The 20,336-nt window shown below is 35.0% G+C and overlaps 2 protein-coding genes across 3 annotated transcripts in view; one reads left to right on the top strand and one right to left on the bottom strand.

Annotated features, from left to right (window-relative positions):
- Positions 1–20,336, bottom strand: part of LOC120331108 (uncharacterized) — a 447,434-nt gene that overhangs the window by 11,191 nt on the left and 415,907 nt on the right. Inside the window, exons 22-36 of the mRNA XM_078116167.1 lie at positions 17,374–17,547; positions 16,784–16,942; positions 14,471–14,644; positions 12,870–13,043; positions 12,170–12,343; positions 10,257–10,430; positions 8,752–8,910; positions 7,948–8,109; positions 7,210–7,383; positions 6,631–6,795; positions 5,903–6,067; positions 5,197–5,361; positions 1,850–2,008; positions 971–1,132; positions 249–422 (exon numbers count right to left, since the gene is read on the bottom strand). Of these exons, the coding sequence (XP_077972293.1) occupies positions 249–422; positions 971–1,132; positions 1,850–2,008; positions 5,197–5,361; positions 5,903–6,067; positions 6,631–6,795; positions 7,210–7,383; positions 7,948–8,109; positions 8,752–8,910; positions 10,257–10,430; positions 12,170–12,343; positions 12,870–13,043; positions 14,471–14,644; positions 16,784–16,942; positions 17,374–17,547 (2,514 nt within the window). The remainder of the gene's footprint in view (positions 1–248; positions 423–970; positions 1,133–1,849; positions 2,009–5,196; positions 5,362–5,902; positions 6,068–6,630; positions 6,796–7,209; positions 7,384–7,947; positions 8,110–8,751; positions 8,911–10,256; positions 10,431–12,169; positions 12,344–12,869; positions 13,044–14,470; positions 14,645–16,783; positions 16,943–17,373; positions 17,548–20,336) is intronic.
- Positions 1–20,336, top strand: part of LOC120336002 (general transcription factor II-I repeat domain-containing protein 2-like) — a 305,240-nt gene that overhangs the window by 20,425 nt on the left and 264,479 nt on the right. The window lies entirely within an intron of this gene.

Here is a 20,336-nt window from a genome sequence, read left to right as displayed (position 1 = left end):
TTACTAGAATATCAAATAAAAACATTCTAAAAAACTGGAAAATCTAAACTTAAAATATATTCGAAATATTATATGAAAATGTAAAAAAACAATGATTCGGGGTTGACCTTCTCTGGATATCCATTCACTAAATTCACATACAATAAAGTGAGATCCAAGGTTTATCAATAAAATGTTTACAACATACTTAATGAATTAGGCAATAATTTCGTTATCATACCCCAAGTCTCAATGAATATGTTACAGACCTTTCCACAGACTTTCCATTTACTCAATTCCATTATTTGATCTGTAGTTGGGCTGAACCATTTCCATGGGTCCATCAGAAGTTCTTTGACCTCACTCTCAGTTGCAAACTTAGATATTGCGAGAAATAGATCAAATGTCATGCCGGTTATGGACCGAATATCCAGAGTGCAAATCTATTAAAACGAATAGGATTATAGGGAGGAAATTTTGAAAATCGATGAAAATAAAAGATAAAACTTCATATCAATGCCAGCAATCTGTGGAACACTATGACTCTCGTCAAAATAAATCTAAAATGACAAACTTTGTCACAGGGCCGTGTTTATATTCAAGATTTCATATAATATTTCTAACTAAATTGTGAAATTTGCAATAAATATTAGCAAGCAATATTAAAAGTGACATACTCTAATACAATTTATTAGTATATTAGTTACACCGTCGAGCTTCATCGGGTCAAAGACATAGCCAGCGATAAGAAGCTATTTTTTTCAATCAAAAAAAGTGTGTGACATGCTTGGGTTATTGCTAGGTTTTTGCGGAGATTTTTTCATGAACAACACTTAACAAATAATAAAAATGAAAATATTTGCTTCTCACTCCAAATACTATAAATAAAAAGTGAAATAGCGGAAAAAAGATCAATTTTATCTTCTCTACATCGCAACCTAGTTTGGCAGAAATGCTGAATGATAGATCAAGCAGCAATAAATAACAAAACCTTTAATCCTGAGTGACTTCCAAGAGCGTCCAGTTTTTCTTTCGTGAGTTGGCAATTTTGCATGACAAGGTCAATAACCGCATTATTTGCTATCAATAAAGAACCGAGAGCATTGAATCCTTTTTCATCCATTGGGTTCTCACTGATATCAAACTTGGATAGCTGAAAACATAGAAATGAAAGTTAACTAACAATAAGATTACATATCTGAATTTTCTTTAAAAATTGTGACAGATGCGATAAAAACCAACATCGAAAGTTTATCATTATTTTAAGCAAGCAAATTCTCATCATATGTTTTACAGTGTTACTGGTATGTTTAAACTGGAAGTAAATATAGTGTATCAATTAGTTCAAATAAAAATGGAGATAAGATAATATCTTGCATCTGTGTTAGGTAATTCTTTACATTCCTACTTAATATCTTACTGGAGATATGAAATTTTTTTGCTCAACCAGCTGATGATGACTTATGTTACACGACTTTATTTCTGTCATGCGAAGGGAGCATGAATAATAGATATTAGGTCAGAAAACTAGGATTGTCGATGTAGCCCACCGTGCTAAGTGTTAGAAGTACGCTTGTCGCCACATCTCTGATTACCCTGCATGGGTTCGCAAGATTGAATCTTGTGAGGAAAAATTATGTGTGAAAGGTTTACTGGACTCCTTGCCACCGTAGGGTGGTTCACGTAACCGCGGGTCGGTTGGGACTTCCTCGGGATTTGAAGGCTAGGATAGATAGGATAGAAAAGAAGACTTTACTATCCAAATTTACCAATATCAAACATCATAAAACCAGCTGTTTTGTGTGTATTTTCCAGCCAACTGAACAAAAGAGCAACAGTGACATGATATTATATTATAACTCGGTCATACTTTTAATCCAGAATGACTTCCAAGAGCATCAAGTTTTGCTTTTGTTAGCTGGCAATTTTTTGCAATGAGTTGGTCAACTTCATAGTTTGATAAAAGGTCACCAAGAACATCAAAAGCTTCTTCGTCCATAGAATTTTGACTGATATCAATAACGGATATCTAAAAACATAAAGATAACGAACATCAGTGCAATAAAGGCGGATATTTTGGCATTTTAATATTTGAAGGCTGGTGCCTACTAACACAGAAGAGTGAATTTAGAACCACTAACACAAGTTGATTTCCTGATATATATCAACATCACGCATCAAAATGTCGTAAAACAGTGAAAAATAAATGATAAGACTCAATTATATGCCATCCATATATTCCTTTCAAAAACATTTCAACACCTCAAAAACAAACTAGCTAAACAATAAGCTACAAATAACAGACCCTTGAGCGAAAATGTTTTTTATTCAAAAAATACGTGGAAAATACATGGATGGAATGTAAATATCCAAAATAAACAAATGTAAATATCCAAAACAAGTCGGGCAGGATCAAATCTAACAAATATTTTTATTTTTAATTGGCTTCACGCCCTCTCAAAAAATTATCTAAGTCATTGTGCCCCACCGTTTGAGAACCACTGCCCTAATGGGACTATCTTCAACAAGAAAAGTAAGAAAGGTTAATGTCCAATGCATGACCATGCACGTAAGTTAACCTGTTTGATACCTTGGCAAGATCCTTGTTGTTGCTGACATTTAGGTTATCCAACAAGAATAAATAATTAAATTACGGTAGTCTTTCAATTCATAAATAAGTTAAATATTCTTTTTGCGAATTTATCATTTATCAATTTATTCTTATTCTGCCTAATCTATGAGTTTAAGTTTTTTTTTTGAAACAACAGAAAACTGCAAATAACGTGCAAAACCATGAAAACAAGGCAATGCTCACAACTATGCTGAATATTTGTCTGAGCAAATAAGGTGTCTGAGCAGGTGCATATATTGCATATCCATTGCATCATAGTGTTTAAAATTCTCAGATTCCGATCCCATGCCCACCACCACCTTAGGTTGTGATGAGTTGTATGGGCAATGCTGAGATATTCCGTCCCGTAAAACTCATTGAAGGCTGCCTGCACAAAGCTTCGTTCTTAGCAAAATGCATGTGATAATGTCACATAATAAAATCTGATATCAAAATATTGTTAAATTCTATTGTAAAAATATTTGCTCACAATAGAGGAAAGATAGTGTACGAGTATTTGACTTTTCATAAGGAATTTTGTTGAAGTTGACTTATATATGCAGTTGTTAATGCAGTGGGCGATATGGATGCATTGTCTTCAATACAGAAAACCTGCATCAAATAAGTATGAACAGTCACTCAGATATATAAGCAGGACTGGCATTGCATGGATAAAGAAGACACAGTGGTTCCCAATCTTTTACGCCTGTGAACCGACAATACACAATAATATGGCTCATGCACCAGCAGTCAAATTTTTAAACAGGCGTGTTGTTTCGGTCTAAATATTTTGCAGCGAATGTCCGATTAAACACCAACAAATCCGATTATTCACCACAGCGTTAATCACGATAAGCGGTTAATTAAAGACAATGAAGCAAACTTGAGTTACACGAAATTCTGTTTCTATTGTTGGTTGGCAATCATTCAATGATGAATTTGGAATGGACTACGTGGGAGAATGATTTTAACCGGAAAAGGTTTTTGGAAAGAACCAAAAACTGACAAATAACACGCGAAATCCCGAAAACGGGGCAATGTTCACAGCCATGCAGATCATCCATCTGAGCAAAAGAATTGTCCGAGTGGCTGCAAAAATTGCAATTCTCCAGCAATCCTCTCGCACATAACTATCCCTACATGGGATTCGAACCTGCAAACTCACAGAGGGTAATCAGAGGTGCGATTGCGGTCGCATTCCTATCGGTCAGCGCGATGAGCCACATCGCCGTGCCATTTGATAAATTGTGTGGGCAATGCTGAACCCAAGCTATTTCAGTCTGTCAAACTCATTAATGGCTGCTCACACTGAGCTTTGTTCCATGTGAAAAGCATGTGATAATGTCGCATATTGCAGCAAAAAGTTTGAAATTATAGCAAATATATGGTTAAGTGAATCTAATGTAGACGAACTCGGTCACAAAATGTGATCGTGACAGGAGATAAAAGAATGAGAAATGAAGAAAGCAAACTTTAAAAACTGATTGATCAAAATGGACAAATTTTTTATCAAAAAATTCAACTGTCTGTTGTTTTGATGTAAATGTAACCCAATCAAAACCTGATAGCTGATTTAAATTTTCTCTGTTAATTAAGACATATATACTACATGAAAAAAAAGTTTCTTATTAATTAAGCTGTTTGCAATTACAAGCGACCAATTCTATTTGGAATGATATTCGCGTGCATGTAGAGAGAGAGAAGGGGTATTTCACGTTTCAAGAGGCATTTTGTTTAGGTTAAACTTATGTATGGTTGTTATTACAGTGGGCGAAAGAAATGCCTTGTCTTTAATACAGAATACCTCCACATCAAATAAGTATGAACAGTCACTCAGATATATAAGCAGGACTGTCATTGCATAGATAGAACCTAGAGAAGATGTTTCCAACCTTTTACTCTTGCGGACTGACAACTTAAAAAAATATGGATCACAGATAACCAGTAAAATTTTTGAAATGAATGAAATATATGTGGTGTTTTGATCAAAATGTTTTGTGGCAAATTACCAATTAAACATGAGCTAATATGATTATTCACCACAGCGTTAATCACGGCAAGCGGTTAATTAAAAACAATGAATCAAACTTGAGTTGCAAGAAATCCTGTTTCTATAGTTGGTTTGACAATCATTCAATAATGAAATTGGAATGGTCTACGTGGGCGAACGACTATAACCAAAAGAGATATGAGTTTTGGAAAGATCTGAAAACTGACAAATAACATGCGAAACCTCGAAAACGAGGTAATGTTCAAAGCCATGCTGATCATCCGTCTGAGAGAAGAAGTGTCTGAGCGGCTGCATAGATTGCGATTGTTACGTTATTGTTGACTTATTAGGGATTGCTCATAGTTACAGTAATAAACAAAAAACCGAAGCTCAAGAAAATATTCATTGAATCACAGAACTCCCATGCCCACCACTACAGGGTGTGATAAATTGTGTGGGCAATGCTGAACTCAAGATATTTAGATCTGTCAAACTCATCAATGGCTGCTTACACTGAGCTTTGTTCCATGTAAAAAGCATGTAATAATGTCGCATAATGCAGTGAAAAATCAAAATTATAGCAGATATGTGGTCAGGTATATAAACTGGTCTTTACCTTGGCATTACGAGAGTTTTTTTTGAATGCTCTTATTTCTTCTGCTGTCAGATTGCAACCTTGAGCATTGAATTCCTTCACCTGACATTTTGAAACAACCAATCCAACTTCACCAAAACCAGCAGTGCCAAGATTCTTGTTCAAACTGATAGTTAGTTTATCCAACTGAAATAAATAAGATCAGTGAACCAATCTAAATGAACTCACATAATGCCAAGATCCTTGTTCGAACTGACAATCAGTGTATCTATCCAACTTATGTAAAAAAAATTGGCGAACTGACCAATCTGAGTGAATTGGCCAGAAAATGGTATTTCATTAGATAAAAAAACAGTGATATCAGACATTCGGACGGAAAAGATCTCACAAACTGTTTTAAAAGCTGTTGACATTATAAAACATTTTTCCTAACGAATTCAAGCAGCCACATACTGCTCGGTTCCGACTGCTGTCATTGTGATTGTGCAACAGGATTGCTGATCTAATCGATATCTCACGGTAGATTACAAAAATGCTGGCCGGCACAGTTTCATGAATTGTCTTTCAATTTGTCTTGGGAGTTATAAATGACTAAAAATACTATGTGTTGACTAAAGGCATTGCACTGGAATAGCCATTAAACAACTCATAAACTGTTTGTTATATCAAGACATGCTTGATTTATATCCAATGCATGGCCATTTATGTAAGTTAACCTGTTTGTTACCTTGGCATTGCGAGTGTTTTCCTTGAATGCTTTTATTTCTTCTGCTGTCAGGTTGCAATCCCAAGCCTCCAATTCCTTCACCTGGCATTTTGAAACAACTGTTCCAACTTCACCAAAGCCAGCAATGCCAAGATTCTTGTTCAAACTGATATCTAGTATATTCAACTGAAATAAATAAGATCAGTGAACCAATCTAAATGAACTCACAAAATGCCAAGATCATTGTTCGAACTGACAATCAGTGTATCTATCCAACTTAAGTAAAAAAAGAAATTGGTGAACCGACCAATCTGAGTAAATTGGCCAGAAAATGATATTTCATTAGATAAAAAAGCAGTGATATCAGACATTCGGACAGAGAAGATCTCACAAACTGTTCAAAAAGCTGTTGACATTATAAAACTTTTTTCCTAACGAATTCAAGCAGCCACATACTGCTCGGTTCCGACTGCTGTCGTAAAGAGTCATTGATGGATTGTGCAACACGATTGCTGATCTAATCGATATCTCACGGTAGATTACAAAAATGCTGGCCGGCACAGTTTCATAAATTGTTATTCAATTTGTCTTGGGAGTTATAAATTACTAAAAATAGTAAATACTCTGTGGTGACCAAAGTCATTGCACTGGAATAACCATTAAACAACTCATAAACTGTTTGTTATATCAAGACATGCTTGATTTATATCCAATGCATGACCATTTATGTAAGTTAACCTGTTTGGTACCTTGGCATTGCGAGTGTTTTCCTTGAATGCCTTAATTCCTTCTGCTGTCAGATTGCAATTCTGAGACTTCAATTCCTTCACCTGGCATTTTGAAACAACTGTTCCAACTTTACCAAAACCAGCAGTGCCAAGATCCTTGTTGTTAGTGACATTAAGTACATCCAACTAAAATAAATATTCAAATTTAGTCCTTCAATTCATAAATAAATTGAATATTCATTTTGAAAATTTATCATTTATTTATTATCATTTCATTATCTTGCCTAATCGGTGCCAGATGTTATGCGAAGTATCTGATGTTCTTTCAATCCAGGATTTTTTAACCTTCTGTTTACTAGAATATCAAATAAAAACATTCTAAAAAACTGGAAAATCTAAACTTAAAATATATTCGAAATACTATTTGATAATGTAAATAAACAATGGTTCGGGGTTGACCTTCTCTGGATATCAATTCACTGAATTCACATACAATAAAGTGAGATCCAAGGTTTATCAACAAAATGTTTACAACATATTTAATGGATTAGGCAATAATTTCGTAAGCATATTTCAAGTCTCAATGAATATGTTACAGACCTTTCCACAAACTTTCCATTTACTCAATTCCATTATTTGATCTTTAGTTGCTTTGAACTCTTTCCATGGGTCCATCAGAAGTTCTTTGACCTCACTCTCAGTTGCAAACTTAGATATTGCGAGAAATAGATCAAATGTCATGCCGGTTATGGATCGAATATCCAGAGTGTAAATCTAGTAAAACGAATAGGATTATTGGGAGGAAACTTTAAAAATTCATGAAAATGAAAGATAGTATTTCATATCAATGTCTGCAATATGGGTAACATTATAACTCATAGAAGAATAAATCTCAACTAACAAATTATGTCATAGGGGAGTGTTCATATTCAACATTTCTATATATTATTCACAACTAAATTTTGAAATTTGCAACAAATAGAAGCAAGATTAAAAGTGACGTGCTGTAATACAATTTGCTAGCTCTATAAGTGACACCGTCAAGCTTTAGTTGGATCATGACAAAGCCAACATATGGGTGCCATGTTTCCATTACAAAGAGAGTGCTTGAGTTTTTGATAGGTTTTATAATTTTTTATAAACAGAAGTTAACAAATAATACCAATAGAATCATTTGCTTTACACTGTTAACACCGAAAAGAGAACAAAGAAAAAGGAGATCTATTCAATCTACTCTACATCGCCATCTAGTTTGGCAAGAATGCTGAATAGAAAATCACTACAGATATACTTAACAGATTATTCAATCATATATCGAGCAACAATATAGAACAAAACCTTTAATACTGAGCGACTTCCGAGAGCGTCCAGTTTTTCTTTTGTGAGTTGGCAATTTTGCATGACAAGGTGAAGAACTTTATTATTTGTTGTTAATAAAGAACCGAGAGCATTGAATCCTTTTTCATCCATTGGGTTTTCATTGATATTAATCCTGGACAGCTGAAAACATAGAAATGAAATTTAATAAACAAATAGCTTACATATCTGAATTCTCTCTAAAAGTTTTGTGATAGATATGATTAATAAAAACCGACATAAAAAAAAACAGTTTTTTAGCAGAAAGTAGAAATATAGTATAGTGTATCAACTAGTTCAAATAAAATATTGGAATATAAACTGCCACAGCATCTCTGATTACCTTACTTGGTAATTTACATTGGATTTTCACTGATGTCAAACCTGGATAACTGAAACATAGATAAATAATTGTATTTCAAGTATCAATAGGACTACATATCTAAATCTTATCCAAAAGTTTTGTAACAGATATGACTAACAGATATGTACAAAAGTGGTTGTTTGTATCGACCCTAGACCAGCAGTTCTCAAAAGTGGGGTGCAGACAATTTTTTGAGGGGGTGTAAAGCTAATTAAAAATAAAAATATTTGTTAAATTTGATCTTGCACGCCTTATTTTAGTTATTTACATCTTTGATTTCAGATATTCCCGCAAAAAGAAGACTTTACTATCCAAATCTACCAATATCAAACATCAGAAAACCAGCTGTTTTGTGTGTATTTTCCAGCCAACTCAACAAAAGAGCCACAGTGGCATGATATTATATTGTAACTTGGTCATACTTTTAATCCAGAATGACTTCCAAGAGCATTAAGTTTTGCTTTTGTTAGCTGGCAATTTTTTGCAATGAGTTGGTCAACTTCATAGTTTGATAAAAGGTCACCAAGAGCATCAAAAGCTTCTTCGTCCATTGAATTTTGACTGATATCAATAACGGATATCTAAAAACATAAAGATAACGAACATCAGTGCAATAAAGATGGATATTTTGGCATTTTAATATTTGAAGGCTGGTGCCTACTAACACAGAAGAGTGAATTTAGAACCACTAACACAAGTTGATTTCCTGATATATATCAACATCACGCATCAAAATGTCGTAAAACAGTGAAAAATAAATCATAAGACTCAATTATATGCCATCCATATAATCCTTTCAAAAACATTTCAACACCTCAAAAATAACTAGCTAAACAATAAGCTACAAATAACAGACCCTTAGGCGAAAATATTTTTTATTTAAAAAATACGTGGAAAATACATGGATGGAATGTAAATATCCAAAATAAACAAATGTAAATATCCAAAACCAGTCGTGCAGGATAAAATCTAACAAATATTTTTTTTTAATTGGCTTCACGCCCTCTCAAAAAAATTATCTAAGCCATTGTGCCCCACCGTTTAGGAACCACTGTCCTAATGGGACTATCTTCAACAAGCAAAGTAAGAAATGTTAATGTCCAATGCATGACCATGCACGTAAGTTAACCTGTTTGATACCTTGGCAAGATCCTTGTTGTTGCTGACATTTAGGTTATCCAACAAGAATAAATATTTAAATTACGGTAGTCCTCCAATTCATAAATAGGTTGAATATTCTTTTTGCGAATTTATCATTTATCAATTTATTATTCTGCCTAATCTATGCCAGATGTTATGGAAAGTATCTGCTGTTCACTTATGCCAGTCTAGGTTTTTTTAACTTCTGATTACTAAAATATCAAATAAACATTCTAAAATAATGGAAAATATAAACTAAAAATATATTCCATATTCGAAATATTATTTGAAAATGTCTTCGGAATAGATGATGGTTTGGGGTTGACCTTCTCTGGATATCAATTTCCGTAATGGATTAGGCCAGAGGTGTGCAACCTTTTTCATTGGCGGGCCAAATACAAGTAACTGGGTGAAGCTACGAGCCGCACATTTATTTAATTAAGACTTTTTAGTAGTTGCAAGCCACAAAAATTGCTTATATTTGCTAGTGATCTTACAGTATTATTATTGATTCTTGCAGAAATAGTGAGATAAAACGCGTAAACTTCTGAAGAAACTGCTATTTAAATTTATTGTCACACCCACTTTAAACCAATTCTGTGAGAAATATGTTTTGCTAACTTGTTTTGCTATCGTTCCCTTACTCCGCGTGCCGACCAGTATGGAATAGCGCAAAATGAACGAGGTTGCCCCACAAGACTAGTTGTAATAGATTTTGCAGTGTGTATTGGAGACTAGAAAATATGTAAGGGTGGTGTCACAGTAAATTTTGTGATATGATACAGACCTTCCCACAAAGTTTGTATTTGTCTAGTTTCTTTAATTGCTCTTTATTTGCTTTAGAGAAATCCAACGAATCCATTAGAATTTTTTTGACTCCCCTTTGACTTGCGATTTCATATATGGTGAGACATAGATCAGATGACATTTGAGTGATGGATTGAACATCCAGAACATTGATCTGAAAATTATTGCATCTGTTAATAAACTACAAGCATAAAGATTCCTAGAATATGGAAATTTATGGGTATCACATTTTATCCCAGACCGATCAAATATCATTAAAAATAGCCAATAGCGATATTGCAGTAGGTTATGAAGGTGACTGCAGATACTTATGGCAGGCCTTCTTCTATTCACTATTAAACTTATTAAAGTTTACATTTGATATGAAACCAGTATGCACACATAAACATACAAAATAGCAAACAACTGATGGCCCCCACCTCACCCGGGGTGTAAGAAATTAGGTATTTTCTGCTGAAACGCAACCGCAAAACTTGATACTTTTCTATCAGAACCGTTACTCTTTCCATTTTAGTTGAAGACTCAAGTTCAAATTTGCTAAAAGCAACATCCCAAGCAACTCTATTAATAGTGGAAAGAGTTCTGATAGAAGGTAGAAATTTGTTCAAAGCAACACTGACGCACTCAGAGCTTTATATATTATTCATATCAGCACCTTCATACTAGGGACTCCTTTAATTCTCAAATCAAAATATGTTTTGACGTAAACTTCTTTTGCCCTTATTCTTCGACTTAGTCAAAGCTCGGGACTTTGCTTAGAGCAAACATGCAACTTTTCATCAGTACTCTTTTCGCCTTTAGTTGAAGGCTCAGGACCTTGCTTTGAGCAAACTTGCAACTCTTTCCACGTTGAGTTAAGGACACGGGACCTCGGATCTCTTTTATCAGTACTCTCTCCACTTTTAGTCGAGGACCCGGGACCTTGCTTTGAGCAAACTTGCAACTCTTTCCACTTTTATTTTAGGACTCAGGATTTTGCAACTCTTTTGCAAGTACTCTTTCCAATTTTAGATTGGGGCACGAGATTTTGACTTGAGCAAATATGCTAATGCAACTAGTCTATAAAAACTCTTTTCACCTTTAGTTGAGGGCTCAGGACCTTACTTTGAGCAAACTTGCAACTCTTCAATCAGAATCCCTCACAATTTTAGTTGGAACCCGGGCTAGACCCAGTTTAGGAGGGCTCGAGACCTTGCTTTGAGCAAACTTGCATCTCTTCTATCAGTACTATTTTCAATTTTAATTGAAAGCCCGGGACCCTGCTTTGAGCAAACTTGCAACTCCTCAATCAGAATCCTTCACGATTTTAGTTCAGGACTTGAGACCTTGCTTTGGGAAAATTAGCAACCCTTCGATCAAAACTCTTTACTTTATGCTTCTAGTTAGGAGCTCGGGACTTTGCAACTCCTCTATAAGAACTCTTTCCACTTTTAGGGATTTATGCTTTTTTAGGATTCAGAACCTTGCTTTGAGCAAACACTTTTCACCACTTATTAATATAGCCGACATTTTTAGCGGATGACTTATTGTACATTAAAAGAACAATAGTCTTTCCATAATAATATAATTGTGTTCAACATTACTTACGATTGCGGTCTCTTATAACAAAATAAAAGCACTACCAATTGAATATAACTATTTCAAAGTCATTGATCACTATTTAGTTATATCTTGTATTGTTTGAAGAAGTTAGACCATGATCTAACGAAAGCTCACAAATATACTTACTATTTTGTTGAAAGAGATCATGTTATTTTTACTTATCACTTTAATACTATCTCGTTCAAGCATCCTTGTGGTGAGTACCACATACGGATCCGAAGTAGAAAGTAAACAAGGACCTGCAGTTCAATACACAATATCCAAGTTCCCTTAGTTTTGGACTTGGTTTACCTTTCCACAAACTTTCCATTTACTCAGTTCCAACAGTTGCTCTTCGCTTGCCTTGAAGTAATCCCACGGATCTATCAAAAGTTCTTTGATATCATGTTTAGATGCAATCTTGGCAATTGCAAGATACAGATCAAACGTCATGTTTGTGATATTTCGAACATCCAGAACTTGGATCTGAGATAAATGAAATTGTTTGTTAGGTGAATAAAAATACAAAACCTCAAATCTGCATAACTATACTGGTGAAACTTGACTTGAGATTTATCTAAGATATTCTCTTCGTACATACACTGATTTACAAACCACAAACACCATCACAACCATGGTCCAAATAAATGGAGCAGACAATGCTGAAAACGATGGACTGCAGTTTTTCCAGACAATGTAGCTAGCTCCCTTCCATATCAGTAGCTGCTTATTCAGAGCCTCGTTCATAGTGAAAGCCATGATTCCTTGAAATAGCATTTTATGAAAAAAATAATATGGAAAAAACAATAATTGCAACGATATATTAGTACTACATGCAGGCCATAATGTTTTAAGACTGGTCTGCTTATGCTGGCCTTTTGAAAGTATACAGTCAAAGTTTGCATGTTGCAGTTTTTTTCCTGTATGCCACAGTTGGGCGAGAAACAAAACTAGGATTGATTAGTGAGTTAAGTGAATATGAGGCATTTCATATGTTTTAATTTTGATTTACCTTTCCACAAACTCTCCATTCACTCAGTTCCAACAGCTGCTCTTCGCTTGCCTTGAAGCAATCCCACGGGTCCATCAAAAGTTGTTCGACATTATGTTTACATGCAAACTTGACAATTGCAAGATACATCTCAAACGTTATGTTTGTGATATTGCGAACATCTAGCAGTTGAATCTGAGATAGTTAAAATATCTTTTTTAGGTAAATTTGCAAGGACGGGTTCACTTCACAGATGTTCGTAGATCCATTGTCCGAGAAAGAAACAAAACTAGGACTACATCTCCATTATTAAAAAATATACTGACAAATTTATATTTCGGTTATGCTTGAAATGATGCGACTGATCAGCTGATGGTTAGTTTATGTTATACCATGATGAAAATATTGGCTAGTCTAGATAGTATTACCATATTTGTAGGCTAAATTGTTTCACCCTGTTATAAAAAATATAATGGAAAAATTCATATTTGGGTTATGCTAGACCACCAATACTACTGGTGAGTCATTTGACCATATGACTAGTTTGCTGTTTACGCTTATCAAAATATATATTAGCTAGTCTAGGTATAGAGACAAACGAAGTTGCATGCATCCATGCAAGGGTAAAATTAGGGGGGAACTGAATAAACTGTAGTTTAGATATATATTTCAAAAAAAGTTTATGACCAAATATATTATACCAGAGATGACGAACGGGTGGGTCAACGAAATGGTTAACGAATGGGTCAAAAATTTCATTGTGAAAACAAGACTGTGAGTCGTAGATATTACGGTAAATCTTCTCCGCAAATCTTATAATCCTTGGTTCGTATTTTGTAATGGTGATTGGACAATCTCGTTTCTAATTTGAGTTATAACAATCAAATCTGTGTTGCCTTTTATCATGTCTGAGCAATTTTCGTTATACACCGACCAAACACTCAAATTTCGCTATCATATATCTTAAATAATTTGGTAAATTACTGAAATTTAGCTACTGTAGTACATAATTTTGGCAATGATGTTCTGCGCTTCACATAAATAAAATACATAGCGCAGGCGGAGTCCATTAGTAAAAGTAGATTTGAATAAGGACTGATTTAATAGGATATCTCTTCGAAGTACTGAATATTGTGGGTTCGCTTACAATCCTACACGATCCAAAACTCGGCCATCGAAGAATTATATTTTTTAATCGGCTTTTTAAGTCATTACCATCCTGCTTCATCCATCGCCAAAAATTTCCGCACTCCTTTTCCTTATGCACTTTCGAAAGGGAACCACTGTCACAGGACAAGTATCTTTTGTAATAATTCTCGCCTCAGCTTAGTGGATCACTTTTTTACCTATGGGTCAAGTTTCCCATCCCTGTGCTATACCATAAATACAAATCACGCAGTGAGGCACACGGTATTTCAGAATTTCAGTCCACATTTAGGCAATATCAGTGAAGAATCAATTAAGCCGATATTACCAATACCGTTGAATCGGTAAACCTCTACTAATATTCGTTGGTTTAGAGAGAAAACCAATATTTTTCCATTGGTCTTTTATTTCGGGCGACATTTTAACATTAGGTTGATTAGTTATGAATCATTATCAAAGTTTCAGATATAGTTTACCTTTCCACAAACTTTCCATTTACTCAGTTCCAGCAACTGCTCTTTGCTTGACACGAAGCAATTCCACGGATCAATCGAAAGTTTTTTGACATCATGTTCAGATGCAAACTTGACAATTGCAAGATACAGGTCAAACGTCATGTTTGTGATATTTCGAACATCCAGTACGGAGATCTGAGATAGGTATAATACGGTAACTTTATTTGGAGAACAGAAATACCAGACTTCAGTGCGAAAACAAGTACGCACATATATACAACATAACAACTTATAACTCCCAACTCAGCCCTTGTAAAAAACAATGAGTGGACAATGCTGATCAAGAAACAGTGGCCGCTTGTACACAGCCTTCTTCATAGTGGAAGGCATGAAACAGTGTCATACGAGAAAAAAAGCAAAAAACTAATTGCCAATAAGTTATCAGCACCTCATGTAGTTCAAGTTGTTTTTAAAATGGCCTGCTTATGTAGGCTTGATAAAAATCTACAGACTAAACCTTAGCAAGGGTGAGTTTGCTTTACAGATGCAAAAGGATAAAGCAAACTTGCAATTCTTTTATTATGGCTTTTTCCTGCTTCTAGTTGAGGGCATAGAACATTGGTTGGAGCAAACTTGCAACTCTTTTATTAGTAATTTTTCCCCTCTTAGTTTAGGTCTTCTGACTTTGCTTTGTGCAAACTCTTTCTACTTTTAGTTAATGCCCCTGGACCTTATTTAATTTGTTTTACAACTATTTCATTACAAGTCGAGGGATCAGGACCTTGCTTTGCATTCAAATTCGCCATTTTGTGCCTTGTTTTAGAGAAACACACCTCTATTCTCTAGCGTGAGCCACGAGACAGCACTGACGAAACCCAGATCTGAAACGGGAACCAAAAGCAAGAAACAAATTGTTTTGTATGTGCTGTATATATCTCCTAAAATGAAAAGCGCCACCCATGCAACATAACAATAGGCTGGTTAGAACGGCACTCTCATTCTTTTATATATTTAAACTAACTAAATCAGGGGCCTCAAACTCGCGGCCCGCGGGCCAATTGTGGCTGGCAGAATGATAGTTTGTGGGCCCCGCCTTGGTATTAAAGTTTAATGTTAGTGCGGCCCGCAAGTCACTTAGCTCAGTTAGTATGATTAATGCTTTCAATATAACAGCGCTTCCTAAAATGTGTTCCGCTGAACACTAATGTCCCGCGAGCGTCTTCCGAGTGTTGCGTGGAAAAGGAATCAAAAATACATATAAAATGGTCGCCATGGAGATCTGAGAATCATGAAGTTGTTGCCCAACTGACCGTTTAAAATCGCGTCACCGTCGGCCTGAAGTGGACTGACTAAGTTTGGGTAGTGGCATTTTGTTAACCGTCGGTTTAGCTTTTCGACTGTTAATTTCATTATCAAATTTACAGTACTTCTTTTGGTTTTGTTAAAGACAAACAAGTAAGTCTAAAGAATAAAGGCAAAAGGTCAACCGTTCTTCCTCCGTCTCTACCTGGTTTTACTTAAGTTTGTCGCGCATTTGCAACTCGCCACGACGAAACCATTGGGAACCCTACATTGCACCGTTTTTCTTTATCAATTTAACCCTTTCATTTTTTGGTGTTCTGCGAGCTGATATAAAAAGTGTAAGTGTTCCATGGCCGAAAAAGGGAAACTCCGTAATAAAAGATATAGTCACGTAGGGCAAAACAAAAAATTTTATCATCTATCCCCTGAAAGGAATATGCGGTGCGGTAACTTACCAGTACCATACCTGTAGGCCTGATATTTGATCGCAGGACCGCCTGAAAAATTTAAAAACAGTGTTCCATGATTTTTGACGTCACAATCACTAACACTTAGATTTATCTTGATACATTGTAACCATGTTTCCCATGAGGCGAGACATCACTGTCCATCGGCTAAATGCTTGATTGAAACATCAGCGCAACATTTATTACAAGATGGAATTTTATAATTTCGCACATCCCTAAACGTGTCGTTGAAAGTGAAGTTTCAGTAAACAGAAAGGTTGGTGATGAGCAACAATTTCAAAAAACTGTTTTATTTGCACAGTTAAAGTTGCAGTTCACAAAGAATACAATTTAAACGAGTTGCTAAGCTTTTATTGTGGAAAACCTGATGCGGCCCGGACTAATCCAGACGCTGCCTCAGCGGCCCCCAAGTAAATTGAGTTTGAGACCCCTGAACTAAACACTTAGTATTTCAATCACTTTGGGTATTTTCCGACTGCGGCCCGCAAATTTTTTGCGGCCCTTCAATCTTGCAACCTTGGATTGGACCACTCCGGTATAATATACTATTATAGTTTAGTCATACTTTCAATCCAGAATGACTTCCAAGAGCATCAAGTTTTGCTTTTGTTAGCTGGCAATTTATTGCAATGAGTTGGCCAACTTCATAGTTTGATAAAAGATTGCCGAGAGCATAAAAATCTTCTTCGTCCATAGGATTTTGACTGATATCAATGATGGATATCTGGAACCAGAAAGATAATGTATCAAGTTTATTGCTATTCATTCAAATTTGAAATTCAGAAGTACGAACAAAATTTGTTGATTTTCCAGTCTATATCAACATTACGATTTGAAGGGTCGGAAAACATTAAGAAATACTGTGAATGCTAAGAAACAGTTACGCTCCATCTATATAAATGTTGCAAAAACAAAACTATCAGTAACTATCAATATGGGTAATAACGCAGAGAAATGACCGTGATCTCGCTAACACCTCTTATTACCACTTGTGAGATACCACAAGTAAGGAATATTGCATAATAAGCAAGGATGCCCAACACAATTAGTTGTGATAGGTTTGGTTGCGTATATTGGAGAAAAAGTGTAGAAGGTGGTGGAAATATGTAGGGGTGGTGGACTATCTCTAAGTAAATTTTGTGATATAATACAAACCTTCCCACAAGATTTGTATTCGCTTAATTTCTTTATTTGCTCTTTATTTGCTTTCGAAAAATCCAACGAGTCCATCAGAATTGTTTTGACTTCACTTCGACTTGCAAACTCAGTTATTGTAAGACATAGATCACATGGCATTTGGGTGATGCATCGGACATCCAAAACATTGATCTGAAAATATTGTATTACATGAAGAACTATAATTTTTAAAATGGATGTAGATTGGAGATGTATCGATATCACATTTTTGCCTATACCGATTGGACACTACCTCAATCATTTTGTCTATATCTAAGCACATGTTGTTACCAATTTACAAAAATTATCCTCGTGTTCAAAGCGTGCGATAGTTGCAACTCGCAGCGGTAACAAATGAATAAAAGGTTTCTATATAATAACCGCATTCGTAAAATAATGGTGGTTCCCGAAGTATGTGAACCAAGATGGCAGAAACCAGAACGTAGTATGTGTACCAGGTCAGGTTTGGGCCATAATTTTATTCCAATTTTCCTTATTTTAGTTCTATCACGAGTTCAGGGACTAGCCAAGTGATTCCCGTGGTATTTGGTCTAGTTTTAAAAAGCATTCAATAAAGTTATTGCTGAAAGAGGCGAAGAAAGTGTATTTCATACAACAATTAAATATTATCTCTGAACGAACTAATTAGGTTTGCTGTAGTTATAAACACTTTTCACTGCTTGGCGTTTCTTTTCACATTACCTTTACTATATTTTAACATTGCCCTTTTACGAATGAAGTCAAACACTCATTAGAATGAGATTTTCATACCTCGTACGACCTAAAATATGAGACATGAAATAATCGCCAACTCCACCATGCGTTTGATGGAGTGCAATTTTTTTATGAGATTTTCATACCTCGTACGACCTAAAATATGAGACATGAAATAATCGCCAACTTCACCATGCGTTTGATGGAGTGCAATTTTCTTAATTCAATGAGGTTCTTGTTAAGTTACATTGCAGTGGTATGTACGTTGACCACACGTTTCTCCGAAATATTAGCGTGATTACAAACAACTAAGGGTTAGTATAATTAAATATTTTCATCGACCCAAATAATTCAAATATTTTAATTGAACACAAAATATTTTTAATATATGACGGGAGTTCAGAACGCTAGCCATCCTAATGCTTGTAATTTATATTTCCACCTGTTCCTTTTTTCAATTTATCAATTCTTTCAAAACGGCCGATGTCGGAGTTTGATTTTAATACATATGGCAGAACTATGCGATCACATCGGTGCTGTATGTTAAAGACAACTATTGAGAAGTGAATTTAGGATTAATATTTTATTTTATTATGATTTTTATATTTTGTGTCGCCTTCGATATTCATCATCACCGTTTGTGAATTAACTGTTCAAATTTCAAACGAACAATATTATCTTCACTGACACCGGTACGCGGATATTTATGAAGACGATAATTGACTTATAGTTCACTTTTCTAATGTATCTGTGTTATTTTCGCATTGGATATAAACTCCGCAAAGCTGTCATGATATTTCGAGTTGAAATGAAAATATGATCAAATCTGTCATTTTGGTATGTTAGCAAGAACCGAAATTTTCCCAGAATTCAAAGTGTCCATTTAGTGACAAGTGATTACCATTTCCAAGCAAAGCAGCGCAAGTCCTGCGATACCAGATACTAGAATATTAAAGTGACGTTCTAAAATTTTGAGAAAATGACAAAATTGAAAGGATGTTGTGACATAACAATGCGCAACACTTGGTTGACAATTCAAGTTCGCCCCTAACTAGTATATGTATGTTTCAGGAAACATTGAGACGCCAACTATATTAACCTCCATCTATATTATACCGTTAGCACCGACTATGCAGTGAATAACAAGGTAGATTAGAAATGTCGGCCAACTTTAGTCGATACAAATATCAATATTGGTAAAATGGACGATACCTATATACATATAAGGTTAATTAGTTATGAATCATTCCGAATGCCTCAGATATAGTTTACCTTTCCACAGATTTTCCATTTACTCAGTCCTAGCAGTTGCTCTTTGTTTGCCTCGAAGCAATCCCATGGATTCATCAAAAGTTCTTTGACATCATGTTCAGATGCAAACTTGACAATTGCAAGATACAGGTCAAACGTCATGTTTGTGATATTTCGAACATCCAGAACTCGGATCTGAGATAGTTTAAATATCTCTATTAGGTAAATTAAAATGCATTAAACAACAGCAAATCTGAATACCCACATCTATATAAGACAGTATGCTCGTGGAGATTTTAATATTCAGACCACTAAGCATATATATATATATATATATATCAGCGTGTCCGAAAAATTTCGCCTGATTTTATATAACAGTTCCCATTTATAAATAAATAAAATTCATTTCCAACTTGCAAGTGTTATAACTATAAAATCGGGCGAAACTTTTTGGACACCCTGTATATGATTAATTGACTACAACCATCACCATAAACTCAGTACAAACAAACTAAGTAGCAATGCAGAATCTCAAGACTTGAGCTTCTTATATACCAGTGGGCACTTATATACAACCTTGTTAGTGGTGAAAATCCTGAATTAGCAATGTATGGAATGAAATTGCCAACTAGATAGAAGTACCATATTTGCAGACTAAATTATTTCATCATGTTATCAAAAATGTAATGAAAAAATTCATATTTGGGTCATGCTTAAAATAATATAACTGCTTGTGAGTCGTTTGCCCAAATGTATGGTTTGCTGTTAATGTATACCACGATCAAAATATATATTAGCTAGTCTAGGTCGTATATTAATTAGGATAAAGGTAGAGACAAGTGCAGGTGCGTGCATTTACGCAGGTGTCTGCAAAGAAAATTAGTGGAAATTGGGACAAGTTGAAGTATGGATATATATGTCAAATTAGTTCAGATGCAATTACTAAATATACCATGAACACCAATCTTGCAATGAGT

Source organism: Styela clava, chromosome 9 (assembly GCF_964204865.1).
Source record: "Styela clava chromosome 9, kaStyClav1.hap1.2, whole genome shotgun sequence".
Taxonomy (NCBI): domain Eukaryota; kingdom Metazoa; phylum Chordata; class Ascidiacea; order Stolidobranchia; family Styelidae; genus Styela; species Styela clava.
This window is presented reverse-complemented; position numbering and strand designations above follow the sequence as displayed.